The sequence below is a fragment of the Dipodomys spectabilis genome, unplaced genomic scaffold, assembly GCF_019054845.1.
Source record: "Dipodomys spectabilis isolate Male_0828 unplaced genomic scaffold, ASM1905484v1 ptg000457l, whole genome shotgun sequence".
Classification (NCBI taxonomy): Eukaryota; Metazoa; Chordata; class Mammalia; order Rodentia; family Heteromyidae; genus Dipodomys; species Dipodomys spectabilis.
In genome coordinates this window covers 1,564,679-1,587,408 of record NW_024871134.1, presented here as the reverse complement: position 1 = coordinate 1,587,408, position 22,730 = coordinate 1,564,679, and the positions used below count along the sequence as shown (strand labels likewise).

The window sequence follows — 22,730 nt, the reverse complement described above, 5'->3', positions numbered from 1 at the left end:
CCTTCAGCTCTTCAGCTCAAGGCTAGTGCTCTACCTCTTGAGCCACAGGGCCACTTCGGCTTTTTTTGCTTATGTAGTGCCGAAGAATTGAACCCAGCGCCTCAAGCATGCGATTCCAGCACTCTGCCACTGAGCTCTGTGGATAGGATCTTAAGCCTCACCTCCTCTCTGCCAGCCTCACCCTCCCCCAGGGCTGAGAAGAGGGACTTGTGTTACCACACCCAGGTCTTATTGCAGCTTGCATTTGTGAAAAAATTCTGCAAACATACATTGCAGAATGGTCTTACGGTATACTGTTGCTTTTTAAGTTATTACTTAAATACTGTGTAAGTCCAGTATTTAAAAGACAATGTCGATGAAAGGCCAATATATTTGAAAATTGAATTCACCTTCTAATACCTAAAATATCCAAAGCTTGATGCAGTTAATTAAATAATAAGTAAGAATAAAAATTGATTGGGATTGTGGAAAGGAGTAAAATTATAGGGGCTAAGATTCTTGGTTTCAAGGAGTGTACAATTAATGGCAAATACAATGCATTGCGTTATGAATTGACTTTATAAATTTCCATCATAATAGACAAGCCACCTTGGGGAAAAGTAGCTCAAAAGGTATACTAAATCTGCTAGCAAATCTCAAAGAGAATACACTGTGCAACCTTTATGGGGGAGAGGGTTGGGAGGGAAAAACTGGGAGAAACTGAGGGAAGAGGTGACACTGTTCAAAAAGAAATGTTCTCACCGGGCACCAGTGGCTCACATCTATAACTACCCACGAGGCTGAGATCTGAGGATCCCAGTTCAAAGCCAGCCCCGGCAGGAAAGTCCATGAGACTCTTATCTCCAATAAACCAATAGAAAACTGGAAGTGGCGCTGTGGCTCAAGTGGTAGAGTGCTCACCTTGAGCTGAAGAGCACAGGGACAGCACCCAAGCCCAGAGTTCAAGCCCCAGGACTGACCAAGAAAAAAAAAAAGAAATGTCCTTATGACTGGCTTATTACTGCAACTCTTCTGTACATCACCTTTACAATAACAATTTTTTTAAAGCGAGAAACAAGCTCAGCTTGAAAATTAGGTTTGCACAAAACACAATAGAGCTGAGCATGTGTGACTCCCACCCACAATCCTTGCCACTCAAGGAGACTGAGATCCAAGGATGGCAGTTTAAAGCCATCCCGGGCAGAAATGGCCATGAGACTCTTATCTCCAATTACTCACCCCAAAGCCAAAAGTAGAGGTGTGGCTCATGTAGTAGAGCACCAGCCTTGGGTGAAAAAGCCAAGCTGAGTTCAAGTCCCATTACCAACACATACATAGGCATGAAAAAGAAAATGCAGGAGAAATTTTAGTGACATCAGAGCCAACAAATTAGAATTTCTGGCAGACCAAGATCTTTTTCTCTGAGTTTTGTTTAAAAAATATTCAGTTGTCTCGCCCAAAGTAGGAGAACCCGTTTTTATCAGTCTGTTGCTTTGGCAAAGGCAGTACCAAAATGCAGAATGCACACATATTTGTGAACGAATTTATAAGTATGCACATGTGGAACATGCACACTAGATTGAAATTCTTATTGTCTAATTTCCACAGAGAACTGCTTGCCCTCTTCACTGTGTGCGTAAGGGAGTCAAGTAGTGTCTGTGTCCCCAGAGAGCAGGGCATCTTCCTGTTAGACAAGCCTGAGGTCTCTGTTGCTGCCAGGACTTTGGACAGCAGCTTAGAGAGGGGCCAGGGCCCAACAGGTGGCATGAGGCTCTGAGCTTGGAAAGAAAACAAAACCATCTCTTGTGCTCCCCCAAACTCTCTTTGCTGGACTGCATTGGGCCGGTCCCCACAGCTGAGCCCCTGTCCTGGACTGGGCCTCTTCCTTTTCCTCTAACTGCAAAAGAAAAATCGCGTTAACCAAAGGAACTATCAGATCTCCAGCCATGCCAACCTACTTTTCTCTGTGATTAACTCCTTGACACAAACAGCTATACTGGTTTTCATTCAAAGCTTTCCTCCAAGTCTAAACAGCAAGCTGAGGAGTTAAAAAGCACTAGATGCTACTATGGCATGCCTATAATCCTAGCTACTCAGGAGGCTGAGATCTGAGGACTGTAGTTCAAAAGCCATCCTGGGTAGGAAAGTTCATGGGACTCTTATCACTAACCAGCAAAAAGCCAGAAGAGCTGTGGCTCAAGTAGTAGAGCACCAGTCTTAAGTGAAAAAGCCCAAGGACTGAGTTCAAGCTCTAGTACTGGCGCATGCACATGTGTACACACACACATACACACGAAAAAGCACACAAATGTAGATTATCCATACACTGCAGTGACATATTTTAAATCAATATCTCAACCTCAAGGAAAAACAGGCTCATGGCATATATAAGCCACTTCAAACATTCTTGTTTTAAAGTATCTTTGAGAAAATCCATATAAAACAGCACAGTTAGAATTTCCGTGATAAAATCATCTTTATAAAGGAGATAAATATCAAGATTTCGCTATAAAAGTCATTTGTCATTTTCACTGCTTTATAGTATAAGTTCTTTAGTGACAGAATCATTTCTCATTCACATAATGCTTTGTTAATATTGTGTGTGGGTGTGTGTGGGTGTGCGGGTGTGTGTGGGTGTACATGCATGTGCTGGGACTTAAATTCACAGTCCTCTACTTTTGCTCAGCTTTTCTGCTCAGGGCTGGCACTCTACTGCTTAAGCCATAGCTTCACTTCTGGCTTTTGCTGGCTAGTTGGAGATGAGAGTCCAGAGGGTTCATCTTGATCCTCTGGTGCTTGAGTAACAGGCCTGAGTCATAGGCCTAGCTTCAGGAAAAGCTTTATTTCCCATTTTTTTCTGGCACTTTGTTTTCTTGTCCAAATGTGCCAATGTCCCCAGTCGAGTGTCTATGCGATCTGAGTTGTGATCTGGTGCTCCTGAGATCTAATGCGCATCACTAACTCCTGTCAGTTTCTGTCTGATGCGCTTGCAGCTGCTGGCTGTCTCTGGAAGGGGGGCTGCTGTACGCCTTCGTGGGACCCGCGGCTGCCGTTGTCCTGGTAAGCTCTGAGCTCTTGTGCAAAAAGGAAAAGCAACTCTAGTTCAGAGCAGCAACTACGATAAAGTGTTTGTTGTGTACACTTTTAAAGTTCAACGAACTATTCATTTAATTTGAATAGCAATTGTGTTCCATCTTCTGCTCTAAAATATCCATATTTTAAGTACGGAAAACTAATCATGTTGGGAGTGTAGTATTTTCTACATTGAATTCAGAAGAAATCTTGTGTCAATTTCAGTAAATTCCTCCTGGTTAATATATAAAATGACAACATATATCCCTGCCCCACATTTATTCCATTCTGTAAGGAGACGTGTGGTTATTAGGTGTGTGGTTATTAACGAGGAGATACCCACTCACATCCCCCCCACTTCCCCACTTCCCCCCCCTCCCCCACCCCATGGTGGAGTACAGGCTGGGCAGCCCAGCCTCTGCCCAGTGCCCCATCCAGTCTCCACGGTGTACAGGCTCTTCAGATGGGAAGCACACACGAATTAGTATCTTTCTTTTCCAACCTATAAAATAATTCCTTAAATTTTAAAATGATGGTCCTATTAATTTGCCATTCTCTCCTTCCCTTTCTCTTTCTGAGTCTCTTCCTCCCTCTGGTCTCTCTCCTTCCCTCTCTTCCATTTGCCCCTTCCTTCCCTTGTCCTGTTCCTGGCTTTCCCTTTCTCTCTCTCTCTCTGCCTCTCTCTCTCTTTCTTCTCCCTCTGCCTCCTCCTTCTCTGAAGTAATTAATTATAAGTCTTCCTGCCTATCCAACTTCTGAAGAAATGAGGAAGGAAAAGCTTGGTCTGAATTAACTGCAAAGATTCCTATCATTGCATGATTAGATTTCCAGTTGGAAAATTACCTTCTGGCTTCTTAAACAATTCATTCAAAAACTGGGAAACTAGTGACCTTGTCCTAATAACTGTGATACTTGAGTCTCTTCCTGTAGAGCTTGCCAGGGAACAGAAATAATCCATGATTCCCAAGGAAAGAAAACAGACAAGAGAGAAGAGCAAAGGAAAGCAAAGCTATTCCATAGAGCCTTGTCTGCTCTACTGACTGTTTACCTAGTCCTGGTGTTCTTTCTCTAACACACTAGATTCCTGTGAAAAGAGAAAGAGAGCCAGGGCCGGTGGCTCATGCCTTTAATTCTAGCTACTAAGGAGGCTGAGATATGAGGATTGCGGTTCAAAGCCAGCCCAGGCAGGAAAGTCCATGAGACACTTACCTCCAATAAGCTACTCAGAAAAAGCAAGCAGGAAGTGGTGCTGTGGCTCATGTGGTAGAGCTCTCACATTGAGCTGAAGAGCTGAGGGACAGCACCCAGGCCCAGAGTTCAAGCCCCACGACCGACAAAAAAGAGAAAGAGAGAGAGATTAAATAGTGATTTTTTTTCAAGAAATTATAGACAATAGTGACTCATCGGGAATTACAGCTTGAATGGTGACTTGCAGAAATTATAGGCAGCAACCCCTCCTTATCCTACTGAAGAGAATGCATGGCCTGGCACCATTGCTGTGCCTGAGCACCTGCCCAGGCAGAGGCGGTGGGGGCCCCAGAGCTCTGCCCCATGTCCACAAAGGCCGGACAGGAGCAGTGAGAGAAGGAAGCCACACGCCCTGGGTTATCTCAGCTTCCTGCCAAACCAGCCCTCCTGAACGAGGGGGTCAGTCCATGGCAGGCTGAGAGCCGTGGAGACCTCTGGCTCCCCAGAGACTCCCTGTCATGAGCTCCTTATAATTTTTCCCTCTGGTTTCATTCAGCTGTGTTAGCAAAAGAACCTTAAGTGAGAGGAAGAGGTTTAGAATGGAATGCATTAGAGTTCTCCTTGGAGTATATTGGTATTGTATGCGTTGGCTCCATGACAGTCCACTGAAGGACTCCTTCAGCAGGAGACAGGGTGTGCCGTTCACCTGGCCTGCCAGGGCGCTCACTTTCCTGCTCCGAGCTTTGGCTATTACAGCTCCCATACAAAGGGTAAACGCACCAGTGATTGATTCTGCTCACAACAGACCCAGAGAGAATGGCAGAATGGTACAGTGTGGTATCAGTTAAACGCCAGGCAATGAAAACCACATACCAGTGGCTCATGCCTGTGATCCTAGCTACTCAGGAGGCTGAGATCTGAAGATTATGTTTCAAAGGCAGCCTGGGCAGGAAAGTCTGTGAGACTCTTTTGTCCAAGTAGTTAACTGTAAAAAACAAAAAACAAAACACAAGAAGTGGAGCTTTGGCTCAAAAATAGAGTTCCAGCCTTGAGCAGAAAAGCAAGCAGGAGTGCCCAGGCCATGAGTTCAAGCCCTAGAACTGTAAAACACACACATACACACAAATGTGCACACCACATGCCTATGCACTTGGGTACACACATGCACAAGCACACATAGTGCAGCAGACATACACAAACATGCACACAATGCAACATGCACATATACAGACACATTTATACATACACACACAGGTGGTGGAAAGGTAATCTCCCTGATGTTAATTGACACCATGGATATTAACTTGTAGTTGTACGATAACCAGCTGAAGAGTCACATCGCTGTCACATATTAGCACCTAAAAAGTATTGGGCACTGCGTCCATGGCTCTGAGGCTCTGCAGCAGTTTGAAGGGTAACAGCAGGTTCTGGAGCTGGGCGGGGCCTAGCGTGCAACGTGGCACTGAAAGGACAACTCTGTTTCTGTTTGACAGGTCAACATGGTGATTGGCATCTTGGTATTTAATAAACTTGTTTCCAGAGACGGAATCCTAGATAAGAAGCTCAAACACAGAGCCAGGTAAGCTGCCTGCAGTAGGTGTTGAAGGTTCTTTATCAGTGAATTCCATAACTCTAATCCAGACTGGCCTCCAGTGCTGCTGCCCTAGACACTACTCTGGGCAGGGTGTGGCCAGCCCAGCCCTGCACTGTTCATGAGTGACCCAATGAAAATTCAGAATTAATTAAACCAATCATTCATGAGACCTACCTGCATTTTGTGTGTATTGTCAGTTAAGAAGGCTGAACACTAAAACTAGTCTTGAAGTCGTTGTCTTTAAGTTAGTTTTCAGCTGGTGCCCATGGCTCACACCTGTAATCCTAGCAACTCAGCCTGAGATCTGAGTATCGCAGTTCAAAGCCAGCCAGGGCAGGAAAGTCCATGAAACTCTTATCTCCAATGAACCACCAGAAAACTGGAAGTGGTGCTGTGGCTCAAGTGGTAGAGTGCGAGCCTTGAGCTGAAGAGCTCAGGAACAACGCTCAGGCCCAGAGTTCAAGCCTCATGACCGACAAAAAAAAAAAAAAAAGTTTTCAAACCGTGCAACTTCAGGTCAAAAAGATACGATGTCAGTAAAGCACCGTATAATGTATGTGGAGCAGGACTGAGACAAACGATTCTACATAGTGTGAGAAGACTACATTTTTTTTTTTATTAATTACATATACCAGAAAAAGTCCTTTCTTGACAGTCACTGACCAGACATTGTTCTTGTTACATGCTTTTATTCTTTATGAACTTCTGGCTATCATGTGGATACAACAGTCCTTCCTAATTTTACTTGCTACTCTGGACAGAATTTAGAGAAGCGTCTTCCTTAATTTTGCTGTTACTAAGATTTCACCATGACTAATTGCTTCTAAAGCAAATACATAGGCAGCAGTACTTTAAATCACTTCACCGTGAAAATGGCACAAGCCACCTGACCTATGGGATTGTGGCCCTTTAGTGCCACTACTTAATGATAGGAATCAAAATAATAATATTTAAAAAAACACAAAATTGCATGATCCACCAGATATTAATGCCTTTGATTTTCCCCATGTCTTTTCCTCAAAAAAGCTTTGTCCTTTCTCTTAAACTGCACCTTCAGTCAACACTCACCCCTCTAATTCATCTCTCTTTATGTAATTGTTATATTTAATTATCATACTAGTTGATCACATAGGTGAGAATTTTAAGTCCTTCTGTTGTTAAGTCTTTATTCAGGGCAAGATAACTTAGGCATCTCTTTGTCTAGTACAAGACTAAATTGAACAATTTTTGATATAAAAATTAGGGATTATGTCTATCAAACAGTAGAGCTGTACAGTTCCTGGACATCCTTTCTTTCAAAGAACAGTCATATTTGCAGTCTAACTATTACTCCATGTTTGCCACAGCTTAGTTCCCTGGCACCCTCACATAGCAGACCTGAACCTTGAGTGACTACAGCTAGCTGAGCAGTGAGGCAGAGACTGGCTGCATCACCGTTGCTAGGCAACGCAATAGCTGGAAGGGGTTTGCCACGAGCTGTGTGCTCACAACCGCTCCTGTCAGCTGCATAGACATTTGGGATCCAGTACCCAATGTCTGATACCCAGAACTTCTGCAAGGTCATAGGTTGGAGAGCAAATCCTCCCAGCTACTGACATCACATTGATGGGGCAGGAATGTAGCAGGCATGGGAGCAGGTGCCCGGCTCTGCAACCAGTGGGGTAAACTTCCTGTGTATAGCAAACAGGACCACACTGCAGTGTCCCCAGAGCATGCTCAATACAGGGCTGAGGGCTTAGCAGCGGTGGAGTGTGTTGGAGCGTGTTGCTCGGCCAGCTCCCCCTCAGCCTTAGACTTGTAATGAGTGTGGCACATGAAGGGTGGATTGCTGTGCTTGCCAGCAGTGTCTGTTCTACACAGGGGGGCCAAGGTCGGCAGTCCAGGCTCCAGGTCCCAGACTGGGCAAGAATGGCAGCCCAACCATGCAGCCCCTTTGCTAGCCCCTTTGGCCTGTGGACAGCCCAGGCCAAAGCTAAGCAAGACCCTCTCTCACCAACAGGTAGTCACGACAGCATACACCTGGGATCTTAGCTGTGAGGGAGTGGAAGTAGCCAGACTGCATTGCAAGGCTGGCCCCACCTGGAAAATAGCTAAAGCACAAGAGGGCTGGAGGCATGGCTCCAGTGGTGGAGGACCTGCCTTACCAGTACAAAGCTATAAACTCAAGCCAGAGGCCTCATGACAAAACCCAGACTCTCTGCAAGCACAGGGCCCAGGCAGTGAGGGGCAGGGAAGAAGAGCGAGCACCGGGGGACCACAGCACCCAGGCCGCCGGAGTGCCTGAATCTCCTCTCGCTTAGACGCTCCTAGGCAGTTCACGGGGCTCTTTGTAAGCAAGCAGAAGCTCAGATGCATGCCATCACTGTCCTACTGCAGAATCTGTCCACCTCCATCTCCATACAACTGAAGGCAATTAGAATTTTTTAAACTTGTCATTCTAAAAATATTCCTAGAAGTCCTCTAAAGTTCACTGGGAAAACCGAGTGTGCCCTGGCTCCAAGCCCCAGAGTGGACATGCTGCCAACGCACCGGTGAAGGCAGAGTGTGCCGTCACAGTGCTGGTAGCCAGGTCAGGAAGACTAGGCTCTACAAAGCACCTGTAAATGTACAGTATTAGTATCCATAAATAAGTATTGAACTGTTACCCATTTCAAAGTGTGATTGAAGAGCAAATTGTAAGAAGCTCGAAATGTTTGAAGCTAATTAAACATTTATTAAGAAGGCTTCAATGCTTACTACTATAGCTTGACAAGTTTTCTAATACCAAAACAATATTAGATTTTTTCCTAATGCATTATGAAGGGGGGATTTATTGAAAATAACAATGTAACAAAATAATATGGCAGCTGGAAGAAATTAAAGGAAACAAAGTATGCTGCATTATCATTACTAGTTTTTTTTTCTTTTTTTGTTAGTGCTGAGATCAAACTCAGAGCCTCAAACTCTCACTGGTCTTTTTCAAAAGCACAGGAGCGCTAACACTTGAGCCACGCCTCCCGTTCTGGTTCCTGGCTGTTTAACTGCAGGCCTCAGAACTCTTCTGGCTTAAAATTGCAGGTGCAAGTCCCCAGGGTCTGGCTACAATCTTTTTTTTTTTTTTTTTCTTTCCTGGTCCTGGGGCTTGAACTCAAGGCCTGGGTGCTGTCGCTCAGCAGTTGTACTCAGGGTTGGTTCTCTAACACTTGAGCCACAGGTCTACTTCCAGCTTTTTCGTGGTTAATTGAAGATAAAGGTCTCATGGACTTTCATGTCCTGCTAGCTTCAAACTGTCCTCAGATCTCAGCCTCCTGAATAACTGGGATTATAGGCATGAGCTCCTGGCACCAGGCCTGGCTGCCATTTTATTTCAGAGCCCAGAGGCAAAATATCCTTACGTTGAAAAATCACTACATTCATGTTCAGCCACACACATCAAACATCCCATCTTCTGGGCTGAGGAACACAGTGACAATGGAGATATACCTTTTTAATACTAAGTTGATTACATTTGAGAACAAAGGAAATTAAATGCACAGTTGGAGCTTGGTGCTTATTTCTGCTTGATCCTTAGACTCCTCCAGGCAGCTCTGAGAAGTGCAGGGCCTGGGTGCCTTGCCTCAGCCAACAGGGATGGGACCAGATGGGCAACTGTCTACAGCCCCTGGGTGCTAGTCTAGGTTCCTCTGGGAGAGGGAATGGGCATGCCCCTTGGGCCGTGTGCACACAGAGCTGCACAGACATGTTACTGGACATGTTTGGGTGCATGTAGCATTGTGTATGCCCTGGACGAGGTCCCCTCCCAGCAACTCAAGCTTTCTTATTATGAGATCAGCTGTCAGTCCCATACTCTTCAGATATATTACTTCACTAAAAACAATTCACAAACATTTAAAAGAAACCAGTCATTCCAAATTTTAACTTTTTCTGTCCTGTCTGTACATAAGTAGGTAGATATAGACTAGATGGTATAGATGATATACAGATTATAACGATGATACAGATAGAGGTGAAGTATAAAGATGAGAGATATAGACATACCAAGGCAGCTAACTCCACTATAAAAGACTTAAAATCCTCAGGGTAAAGACTGCATGAAAGTGAACCAGAGAAATACATCACAGTGAATTATTGTAGTGTTGAACTTTGATTTATGTAATTTCTTTTTGATTTTCCTAATAGGTTTATATTCCAATAAACACATCATTTTTCAAGGGATTCCTCCCCTCAAGCAAACACCAAGTATTTCTGTGTAGCATGATTTTGCTTCTAAGCTGTAGTGACTGACATCAAAATTGTGTGGATATGAATTTACATACAAACATCAAGCTCAGAAGAGATTATTCAAATGCTATAAGGTTAAAGGCTATAACACATGTTCTGCAAGAATATTTTGAACTTAATCAGTGTGTTAAGTGTACTCTTGAAAACAGAAAATTCTCACCTTTCATATTATCAATATATCATCAAGTTTCATTTGTCTCTATATGCAGATCATCCCAAAATATGTATAGCAATTGATGCTAAAAGAAATATGAATCTGTCAAGATAAAAATCTGCATCTTCCACAATTGAAATTGCCCTAGACATGATAGTCAGCCAGCCAGCCAGCCAATAGGATATAGATGAGAGAGACACTAGACACTAGGCATAGATAACTGTGTATATAATGTATACTTACCAGGATGGACTTCTACAGTAAATGCCTTTTGGAAGATTTTGACTGCCATGGGAAGTCCTCCACATGTAATATGGCACAGGTGTGAATGGAGGGTTTTCTCTGTATATCTACACATGCCTTGATTGCATAATTTTCATCTACAGACATAGGATCATTTATGATGTAAGTGATAGAAAATTGCCTCACATGCAATAAATGTCCAGATCAGTAAGAGGTGAACATTGATGCGTCTTGAAAACCATCTAGAACAATCATCTCTGATGATAGATTTTGTGCATGAAGTCATATTGAAAAGCTAACTTGTAGCGGCAAGTTTTTCCGGTCACCATTCAATACTTTGTTCTTTCTGTGGGTGTTGTGTTTGCTTGCAGTCAGATGAGCGAGCCTCACAGCGGTTTGACGCTCAGGTGCGCCAAGTGTGGAGTCGTTTCGACAACAGCCCTGTCGGCCACCACCGCCAGCAACGCCATGTCAGTCTCTCGTTCACATCTTCTTGTTGCAAATCTTTACAGTGCATGTGAGAAAATGCTGCTATGATGATTTTTAAAAAGCATTGCATTTGCTAATGTTTAAAGATTTACCCCTGCCTGTGGCCTGTGTAACTTTTGTGGGATAGTCCATAAAAGCAAGAACAGGTGAAGTGCGGACTTGTTATCTGGGTGCCGGTTTCCAAGGAAGTAGTCTTGGAACCGCCTCCCAGAATGCTTTGTTAGAGAGGAGAGTAGGTGGTGGCCTGGGCGGTGGGGACATTTGCGTGACCGGGGGCTCACGTCTCTCCTCAGGGCCTCGCTGTGGAGCTCCTGCGTGGTGCTGCCCCTGCTAGCTCTGACCTGGATGTCTGCTGTTCTGGCCATGACAGACAAGCGCTCCATCCTGTTTCAGATTCTCTTTGCTGTGTTTGATTCTTTGCAAGGCTTTGTTATAGTCATGGTACACTGCATTCTTCGGAGAGAGGTAAGAATTCTTTTTATTTCATTTTTTATTAAAATAGTTGAACAAAGGGGTTCCGACCCCACGCATGAGCTCGTGAGTACAGTGTATTCTGGTCGAGATCCTCCTTCCATCCTCCTCCCAGGCCCCAGCCCTTTCACCACACATCTCCCCTCACTCCATCTTTTGGATCCCCGTAAGTGACAGAACACCTTAGAGAAGTGAGAGATGGTTGAAGAGTATATCTTTGGTAGTTAGCAGAAACTCCTAAAAGTTTATTCTTCTGGTCTTTATAATTTAATCTTTTGGTCTGTAAGATATTGATCTTCGGTCTTTAATATTTTGATAATATTTTTAATATTTTGATCTTCCTTGCTTTCTCCACTAACAATTGCTCAACACTGAAAATGGAAGCGAAGCTATAAGGCTTACGGTGGGGATGGGGGAATCTCTTGGACTCTGAGAAATGACAGACTGAGCTCACCAAGTTTGTGTAAGGAAAACTATAGCCAGAGCTCCCAAGAGTCAGGGAGAGTAGACCAAGAGAAGCTATGTAGACTGACTGAGAAGACATGGCACATATTTTCAAAGCACTAGCCATAAACAGGACACAATACTTCTTACCTCTTCCTTGACCCAGATCTCCATAAATTGTGTATACCCATTCCTCCTGTCAACTAACTTTATTTTAGATAGAAAAGGTTGAAGATTAATAAATACTTGGTTCCTATAATAAATGCTATAAGTTCATAATTATCTATAATTAATATGATAAAGGTTAGCTCTTTTAGGTCAGTACTAAGGCTTAACCTCAGGGACTGGACACTGTCCCTTACCTTTTTCACCTAAGGCTGCTGTTCTACCTCTTGAGTCACACCTCCACTTCCAGCTTTTTGCTCATTAATTGGAGATAAGAGTCTCAGTGATCTTTTGCCTGGCCTGGCTTTGAACTGCCACCCTCAGACCTCAGCCTCCTGAGCTGGGATTACAGTTGTGAGCCACCAGTACTTGGCTTAAAATGATTTTTGTTGAAGTGTTATGCTCATCAAACATGAAAATAAAAGGTATCTATCGGGCATGGTGGGCACTGCCGTCCCCAGCGTTCCTTGGCTGGTGTGTGAGGTTCGCTGTTGGTGATGGGATGCCACAGGCATGCCTCACGGGAGAGGCCGGCCCCCTCTCACGGGGCTGGACAGAAGGCTGGCAAACTGCAGACTTAGGTTGTTTGGGGATAAAACACTTACTTTCCAATTGGTGTGAAAATTGTTGTGAATGCTCCAAGCTCTGATGCACTGTTTACAAGGTTTATGAGTCATTTCAGCATTTACTCTGGGGACAAGTACTGCCTGAAATATAGACGGACACGGCGCCACAGCAGTGATGTTGGGAGAATGGTCTCCTCTGTCATTTTGTGTTATCTAGCTTGTTTGAGAGCTTTATTATGATGTGAGCATCGCCAAGAGTAGCCTGAGCGTTTGAGCCCACACCACCCAGTGCCTCATTGGCTGGATGGGAGAAGCTTCCCATACTGTGTCAGGAAGGTCAAGACACCAACACTAGGCCTACAAGTGTATTCTAAGATGAAGCTATTATGAAAACCAAGCAAAATACATGGAACAACTCTGTCTTTTAGTGAAGGGAGAAGTTTACCCTTTATAAAAACCTAAAGTATGAACCGGATGCCAGTGGCTCACATCTGTAATCCTAGCTACTCAGGAGGCTGAGCTCTGAGGATCGAGGTTTGAAGCCAGCCCAGGTAGAAAACTAAGAGATTCTTATCTCCAATTAACCAACAAACCCCTCAGCCTCCCCCCGCCCCTCAAATAACAAAACAGAAGTGAAGCTGTGGCTCAACAGGTAAAGTGCCAGCCTTGAGGATAAAGGCTTAGGATAGTGCCCAAGTCCTGAGGTCGAGCCCTACTACCAGGGCCAACATGCGCACGCCTACACACATGCACACATCGAAAGTTTACAACTGCTAAGCCTGACTGTTCCTTCCTCACAAACCTCTGCCAAGAACATCAGCATTAGAATCTTCCAAGTGTCACATTAAAAGATAAAAGAAACTTGAGCAATAACAGGTTATATAGTTTTTTCCAACTGCAACAATATTCTGCATTAATATTCCTAATACCATGAATTATTCTAAATGAACAGAGCTTTTCTTTCAGATACCCCAGACATAATTCCTGGCCCATGTTTCTCTCTTCTTTGTTCCTCCTTTTCGTTTTGTGCCAATACAGAGGTTTAAACTCAGGAATTTGTGCTTTTGCTTGGCTTTTGGCTCACTAGGTTCTCTACCACTTGAGCCACAGCTCCACTTCTTATGTGAGGCTTTTCTGATTGTCTCTTGAACTGATGCAGGGTGGGCTTGAAGGGTGTTACCTGGGTGCTGACGGGCCCTAGGGTGTCACCTGGGTGTTGACGGCAGACCTCGGGTGTCACATGGATGCTGACGGCAGCCTTCAGGTGTCACGTGGGTGCTGACGGGCCCTCGGTGTCACATGGATGCTGACAGCAGCTCCTGGCCCTGAGCACTGGGCGAGGAGTCTCCACCACAGCAGCAGCAGGAGCCCACATCAAGCCCAACAGGTGAAGCAACAGCTCAATCTACTCCGAAATCCCCCGAGGCTCCAGGAGTGCAGGCTGACATCTGATGGCCCCTGCCACGTGATACCTTCCTGTGGACAGTCCTGTGTGGTTCACCCCAGAATCACAGAAGTACCGGAAGCTTTTACCACATTAGAAATGGGCACTTATATGCTTATATGATGTATATTTCCTCCCTCCCTTCTTCCCTGTGCCAGTACTGGGGCTTGAGCTCAGGGCCTGTTCTCTGGCTTGGCTTTTTTTCTGAATGCTGGTGCTCACTCACTTAAGCCACACCTCCACTGCTGGATTTTTGCTGGTGAATCTGAGACAAGAATCTCACTTGTTTTTCCACTCAGGCTGCCTTCCAACCTTGATCCTCAGATCTCTTGAGTTGCTAGGAGTTACACATTTTCATTTCTATGTTTATTATCATTTTATTTTTGAATTAGCCTATATTTATAGCATAGCGGTTTTCTTTAGACATTTCCATACGTGAAGCGAGTCCACTTTGAACAAATTTACCTGCATTTTTTAAACCACTAGCCTAGTTTTTCCCTCCTCAGTCATAAATATTTCAGTGTGAATTTGAAAAGGTTTTCCCATCTGCTTGTGTAACCTTTCTGTGGTGGGAGTTGTGGCACAGCCACAGTCACAGAACAGAAGGATTGTAATTGTGGTATTTGGAAGTGGTGTGTGGAGCAGAATGTATTCTTTTTTTTTTTTTTTAAATTTTATTTTATTTTATTTGAGAACATACTGTACAGAGGGGTTACAATTACATGGGCAGGATAATGCATACATTTCTTTTTTTTTTTTTTTTTAATTTTATTTTATTTTATTTGAGAACATACTGTACAGAGGGGTTACAATTACATGGGCAGGATAATGCATACATTTCTTACCAAGCATTGCAGCCTCCTCCTTTGTTTACCCTTCACCTCCCTTCCCAGCCTCCCCCCTCCCTCCCACCCAATCATACCCCCCCACCCCCCCCCCCACCGACATTGTAAAGCTGGTTTTGACATGACATTTTGTACTTCTCATTGTTGCAACAGGTCCACCTGAATCCTTAAACGACTTGTTTGTCCCCATCTCCTCCACATGTTATACTAACATCAAATATAGTGAAAGCGGGGGTTACACTGTGGGGGAGGGACATACAAAGCAACAAAGAAATAATCTTATAAATGCGTTAGAAATACATGCATGAAAGAAACAAAAACATTAAAATACATATTAAAGGGTTCATTTTCCTAACATCACATTATCTGACTTTTTCCGCTTGACTCATACCTATACTAGATATTGCAAATAAGGGAAACCATGGGACCTATGTTTCTTTGGGCCTGGCTTACTTCACTTAATATAATTTTTTCCAAGCCTTTCCATTTCCTAACAAATGGGGCAATGTCATGCTTTCTGATGGAGGCATAGAATTCCATTGTGTATATATACCACATCTTCTTGATCCATTCATCTACTGAGGGGCATCTGGGTTGGTTCCATGTCTTAGCTATGGTAAATAATGCTGCAATAAACATAGTTGTGCAGGTAGCTTTAGTGTGGCCTTGTTTGTGATCATCTGGGTAAATGCCCAAAAGTGGGATTGCTGGGTCATTGGGGAGCTCTATGTGGAGTCTTTTGAGGAACCTCCATACTGCTTTCCAAAGTGGTTGAACAAGTTTACATTCCCACCAACAATGAAGTAAGGTTCCTTTCTGTCCACATCCCCTCCAGCATCTGTTGTTGTTAGAGTTCTTGATTTTTGCTGTTCTAACTGGAGTGAGGTGATATCTCAATGTTGTTTTGATTTGCATTTCTTTTATGGCTAGGGATGTTGAACATTTCTTCATGTGTCTATTGGCCATCCTTCTTTCTTCTTCAGAGAAGCTTCTCTTTAAGTCTTTCGCCCACTTACTTATTGGGCAGTTGTTTCTTTGAGGATTTGTTGTTGGGTGGTTTAATTTTTTGAGTTCCAAGTATATTTTAGATATGAGACCCTTGTCCGTTGTATGGCTAGTAAAGATCTTCTCCCAGTCCGTGGGCTTTCTATTGATCTTGCTAGCTATGTCATTTGCCCTGCAGAAGCTCTGCAACCTTATACAATCCCATTTGTCCAGCCTTTCTTTGATTTGTTGTGTTTCCGGGTCTCTATTCAGAAAATTTCGGCCTGAGCCAAGGAGACCCAGGGTTTCTCCTATTCCATCCTGTAATGTTTTCAGAGTGTCTGCTTTGAGTTCAAGGTCTTTGATCCATTTGGAGTTGATTCTGGTGCAGGGTGATATATAAGGATCTAGCTTTAGTTTTCTACATGTAGTTAACCAGTTTTGCCAGCACCATTTACTGAAGAGGCTGTCTGTCTTCCATTCTATTGTTTTAGCTCCCTTATCGAAGATTAGATGGCTATAGGTCTGTAGGTTCATTTCTGGGTTTTCAATTCTATTCCATTGGTCCTGAGGTCTGTTCTTATGCCAATACCAAGCTGTTTTGATTACTATGGCTTTATAGTAGAGTTTGAAATTTGGTATTGATATTCCTCCAGCAGTGTTCTTTCCGTTGAGGAGCGTTTTTGCTATTCGGGGTCTTTTATTGTTCCATATGAATTTTTGGATTGCCTCTTCTATTTCCTTGAAGAATGAGGGTGGAATTTTGATAGGTATTGCGTTGAATTTGTAGATAGCCTTGGGAAGTATTGCCATTTTCACGATGTTAATCTTTCCAATCCAGGAGCATGGGAGGTTTTGCCATTTTTTAAGTTCTGTGTTGATTTCCTTTTTCAAGATTTTAAAGTTTTCATCATAGAGGTCCTTCACTTCTTTAGTTAAGTTAATTCCTAGGTATTTTATTTTTTGTGGGGCTATTACAAATGGAGTTGCTTTCCTAACTTCAGCCACACTTTTCTCATTGTTGGCATACAGAAAAGCCATTGATTTTTGGGGGTTAATTTTATAACCTGCTACTTTGCCAAAGTTTTGAATCAGCTTGAGTAATTTGGGAGTGGAGTCTATGGGATTCTTTAAATACAAGATCATGTCATCTGCAAAGAGGGAGAGTTTTATTTCTTCTTTCCCTATTTGGATCCCCTTTATGTCTGCATCTTGTCTTATTGCTGTAGCTAGGCATTCTAATACTAGATTGAAGAGAAGTGGAGAGAGGGGGCATCCTTGTCTTGTCCCTGAGTTAAGAGGAAATGGCTTTAGTTTTTCACCATTGAGTATAATGCTGGCTGTAGGTTTGTCATATACAGCCTTTATTGTATTGAGGAATGTTCCATGGATTCCTAATTTTTCCAAAACCTTCATCATAAAGGGGTGTTGGATCTTGTCGAATGCTTTTTCTGCGTCTATTGAGATAACCATGTGGTTCTTATTCTTGCTCCTGTTGATGTGATGAATAATATTAATTGATTTGCGTATATTGAACCAGCTTTGCATCCCTGAAATGAATCCTGTTTGATCGTGGTGTATGATTTTTTGGATGAATTGTTGAAGTCGGTTGGCCAAAATTTTGTTGAGAAGTTTTGCATCAATGTTCATCAAAGAAATGGGTCTATAGTTCTCTTTCTTTGATGAGTCCCTGCCTGGTTTTGGGATGAGGGTTATGATGGCTTCATAGAATGTGTTCGGTAGTGAGCTTTCTCTTTCAATTTCATTGAAGAGTTGGAGGAGAATTGGTGTGAGCTCTGCTTTGAAGGCCTTGTAAAATTCCGCTGTGAAACCATCTGGTCCTGGACTTTTCTTAGCTGGGAGGTCTCTTATTGCTGTTTCTATTTCAATGCTTGATATGGGCCTGTTAAGATAGTTTGCCTCATCTTGGTTTAGTTTTGGCATGTCAATATTTGCTAGGAAGAGGTCCATTTCTGTCAAGTTCTCAAACTTATTAGCATACAGTTTTGAGAAGTATTCCCTTATAATGTTCTGAATCTTGCTTGTTTCCGTGGTGATGTTTCCATTCTCATCTCTGAGTTTATTGATTTGGGTGTGTTCTCTTCTTTTTCTGATAAGGTTTGCTAAGGGTCTGTCAATTTTGTTAAGTTTTTCGAAGAACCAACTCTTTGTTTTGTTGATTCTTTCTATAGTTTTTTTGGATTCTAATTCATTTAATTCTGATTTAATTTTGATTATTTCTTTCCGTCTACTGGATTGGGGTTTATCTTGCTGCTCTTTTTCAAGGAGGTTTAGATGTGTCATTAAATTGTTGGTTTCAGATCTCTCCAATTTGTTGATGTAGGAGCTCAGAGCTATAAACTTGCCTCTGAGTACTGCCTTTGCTGTGTCCCAGAGGAGCTGGTATTTTGTGTGTTCATTTTTGTTGAATAGCATGAACATTTGAATTTCCTTTCTAATCTCTTCGATGACCCACTCATGATTCAGCAGTGTGTTGTTCAGCCTCCATGTGATACCGGACTTTCTTTGGTGGCTTTTGGTGTTGAGTTCTAACTTTATTCCCTTGTGGTCAGAGAGAATGCAAGGTATAACTTCAATGTTTCTGAATTTAGACAAGTTTGCTTTGTGGCCTAAAATGTGGTCTATTTTAGAAAACGTTCCATGTGCTGCTGAGAAAAACGTGTATTCTGATGCTGCTGGGTGAAATGTTCGGTAAATGTCTGTTAAGTCTAGTTGATCTATGCAGCTGTTTAGATCTGCGGTTTCTCTGTTGAGTTTTTGCCGAGTTGATCTATCTAGTGGGGAGAGTGGTGTGTTAAAATCCCCAACAATTAATGTTTTTGGATCTATATGGGATTTGAGGGAAAGTAGTGTTTCTTTGATAAATTTGGGTGCTCCATTGTTTGGCGAATAGATATTTAGAATTGTAATATCCTCCTGAAGGAGAGATCCTTTAATTAGTATGTAGCGACCTTCTTTATCTCTTTTCACGAATTTTAATTTGAAGTCTATTTTATCTGATATTAGGATTGCAACTCCCGCCTGTTTATGCGGTCCGTTTGCTTGGTAGATTTTGTTCCAGCCTTTAACATTGAAAATGTGTTTGTTTTTACGGGCAAGATGTGACTCCTGTAGGCAGCAGATAGAAGGGTCTTGTTTTTTAATCCAACTAGAGAGTCTATGTCGCTTAATTGGAGAGTTCAGTCCGTTAACATTAAGAGATAGGACTGAGAGGTATTTGGGAGTTCCTGCCATGTTATCTACCTTCTTGGGGGCTGCGAAAACTGGGTTCTTCCTATGGTTCTTGGATTCTCAGTTTGGGTGCAGTTTCTTGGCCTTTATTGCGGTCTTGTTGGTTTTCTATGTGTAGGACATCTTTAAGGATCTTTTGTAGGGCTGGTTTGGTGGAGATGTATTGTTTCAATTTTTCTTTGCTATGGAAGGTTTTTATTTGGCCTTCAGTTATGAAGGAGAGTTTAGCTGGGTACAGTATTCTTGGTTGATAGTTGTTTGTTTTTAGGGCATGGCATACATCATTCCAGGCTCTTCTTGCTTTGATTGTCTCTGCTGAGAAATCTGAGGTGATTCTAATTGGTTTCCCTTTATAAGTGATTACCCTTTTCTCTCTGACAGCTTTAAGGATCTTTTCCTTGTTCTGGGTTGATCCTGTGTGGATTATAATGTGACGGTGGGATGTCCTATTCTGGTCTGGTCTATTTGGGGTTCTAAAGGCTTCTTGTATCTGGACAGGCCTATCTTTTTGCATGTTTGGGAAGTTCTCTGCTAGGATCCTGTTAAACAGATTTCCTAGACCATTAACTTCTGTTTCTAGGTGCTCCTCTACACCCATTATCCTTAGATTAGGCCTTCTGATGGTGTCTTCCAGGTGTTGGATAGATCTATCATATTTCTTGGACTTGTCTTGGATGGTTGTATGTTCTTTCTCTATAATATCTAGGCTGTCTTCAATCCCTGAGATTCGATCTTCTGCATGGTCTAACCTGCTGTCAAGACTCTCTACTTTGTTTTTTATCTCTTTTCCTTCTAGTTGGTCAGCTTTGATGGCTTCAAGTTCTTTGTTGAAGCTCTGTTTTAGGTCTTGTATGAATTTCTTTACTTCCTTAATTTGGTGTTCAGTGTTTGTCCTCAAATCACTTAGTTGATTGGTTATGGTTTCTTTGGGCTCCCATTCCTTCTGTTGGGTTCCATTCAGCATTCCCTTTGTGGTCTCCCTGACTTCCTTCAGCTCTTTGTTAATGGATTCCATGAATGCCTTTAGTGATCTTTGTGTGTTCTCTACCTGGTCTCTCAATTCCTGTATTACTCTTTGATTAGCTTCCTCCCGTTCGTGGGATTCCTGCAGATCTCTTTGAGTGTTCTCAGCCTGCTCACGCCATTCCTCCCTTTCTCTTTGAGTATTCTCAAGTTGTTCACGCAAATCCTGTATCAGTTTTTGAGTAGCTTCCTCACGCTTATGATATTCCTGTATAAACTTCTGGGATGCCTCCTCTCTCTCCCTGTCACGCTCATACAGAGTCCTTTGTACGTTGTCAAACTTTTCATTTATCATGTTTGCCAGCAGTGTTTGTAGAGCTGTTTGGGAACTCTCCTCTGGATTATTCATTATCTGTTCTAACCCCTGATTATCAGGATTGGGAATTGAGATACCCGAATTTGCCATTTTTCTTGTGTTTTTCCGGCTTACTCTGCCCATTTGAGATGAAGATAGCACCAGTTTTGTGCTAGAACACTATCTTAAGGCAACCATCAACCAAAGTTTGCATTTGTACAGTCAATAGTCTACAGATACAATCTAGTTCAACAGATACATCTATTCGACATCAAACAACTATATGTTAAAGGACTTCGAACCGCAGAGAAGAATTTGGAAAACCAGAAATTATTAGGGTTAGGGAGAGATGTGGGTAAAAAATAGGAATAGATTGGTGTGGGGAGGCACAGGGAGAGTTAACTATGTCCTAATCACAATGCAGGAAATAGGTTGGGTAGGATGTAAGTAGAGAGAGAGAGAAAAAGAAGAAAGGGAAAGGGGAATGAAAAGAGACCAGAAAATAAAATAGAAACGTAAAAATTAATGTTATTTTAGAGATTAAAAGACCATCTATTTATAGAGGAATATGAATATGTTGAGAGAAAGGGAGGGACATAGAGGAGATGAGAAAAACTTTAAAAAAATGCTTAAAATATTATATAGGTATAAAGAGGTAGTACTGCTATTAATGAATTTAAGTCTCAGAGGTTTTGAATTGAGTAATAAGTTTGTGGATTAAGTGTGTACACAATGGGGGATAGGGTCTACTGGTTAACTACGGGTTTATCTGAGGATGTGCAGGACAAGAGTTAAGTCACATACAGATGAACAAAGAGGAAAAGATGGAAAGGATAGGAAAATGAGAAGAAAAGATCAGAAGTTCAGTAGAGCTAGAAAAAAAACCAAAAAGATAATTAAGAATGAAAGAAAAAGAGAAAGAAGACAAGAAAAGAAAAGAAAACACACATTCACGTATTCCTAAAATAAAAATTATAAGAGGAGAAAAAAAAAAAAAAAAAGTTAATGGAAAACAATTATTTTTTCAGAAGAGGCAAAAATTAAAGATTAATAAAAGTTTTAGAAAAGCAAAAAAAAATTTTATATATATATAAGGAAACAAAAAATGAAAAAAAAAACAAGACAAGGAAAAGAAAAAAAAAGAAAAGAAGAAGAAGAAAAAAAAAAGTTCTTTGATTTTTTTTTTTTTTTTTTTTTTTGGGAGGGGTGGGAAGAGTCCTGTATCTCCCTTTTGTCTGTAACCAGAGTCTGGTTGGAGTCTCTGGTCAGCTTGAGGTCCTGTGGCTTGATTGGTTTCTTAAGTCAGTTTGTTGGAACAAGCAGAAAAATGCTCTGCTTTACCCAAGATTTTGAGATCCCCCTCCCAGGTTAGTTTACTGTGAGGGTGATCTGCTTTGAGAATCACAAAAGAGGGGGATGCAGTGATAAGGCTAGGTTCTGGGTAGAGTTGAGGCCTTTCAAAGAACAGTAGCTTTTCCCTGGGGCTATTTTGTGAAAAAAAACTCACAGCACCCAGCCTGGAGCCATTCTCAGGGTTTCTGTTTTTCAATTGATTGTGGTGGCTGCTAGAGGGCGGGGCAGCCTCTGGCTCTGGTTACCCGGTGAGGAAAGCCACTCCAATGGCTGGCGCCTGAGCTGGGTGACTTTTCCCTGGATGGAACTGAGTCTGTGAGGTCACTTCGCCATTAAGTTCTTGTGACCTGCTAAATGACTCGTTTTATTCCAAGGCCTGAGCTGGAGCTAGCCGCTCCTCCGAGCTTTGTCGGTATCCAAGATGGAGATCCCCGGTGCTGGGGGGGAGGGGTGGCCTTCCCTCCTCTGCTCCCAGAGGAGTGAGGAAGTGGGGCTTCTACTCACGCGGAGTCTTGGATCCCGGGTCGTCACTGGTCTGCAAAGTGCAGGATGAAGTTGTCCGCTCCTTGTCGGTTCTTGCTGGTGTTGAGTAGAATCCGCTCGTCTGCTGCATCTGGCTCCTTCGTCCCGGACTGCGTCTCAGGTATGCCTCCGCGGCGGTGGTCGCCGCTGCGACCCTGCCGCCGCAGCGGCAGCTGCTCAGATGTGTCTGCTTGGCTTCCCCTCTCTTGACTAACTCTCTGTCCTGTGATGGCACACTTGGTGTGATTCTCTGGCTTGGGACTGTTCACTGGAACTCTGAAACTGTTTTCTATGCAAGAGCTTGTTCAGATTCCAGCTTCTCCTCCGCCATCTTCCCGGAACTCTCCCAATGCATGCAGAATGTATTCTTAATGTGCCTTTTTAATG

The 22,730-nt window shown here is 42.8% G+C and overlaps 1 protein-coding gene across 1 annotated transcript in view; it reads left to right on the top strand.

The window, feature by feature from the left end:
* Adgrb3 (adhesion G protein-coupled receptor B3) overlaps positions 1-22,730 on the top strand; it is a 541,106-nt gene that overhangs the window by 482,027 nt on the left and 36,349 nt on the right. The window contains exons 22-25 of the mRNA XM_042668573.1: positions 2,973-3,039; positions 5,733-5,818; positions 10,862-10,960; positions 11,273-11,444. Of these exons, the coding sequence (XP_042524507.1) occupies positions 2,973-3,039; positions 5,733-5,818; positions 10,862-10,960; positions 11,273-11,444 (424 nt within the window). The remainder of the gene's footprint in view (positions 1-2,972; positions 3,040-5,732; positions 5,819-10,861; positions 10,961-11,272; positions 11,445-22,730) is intronic.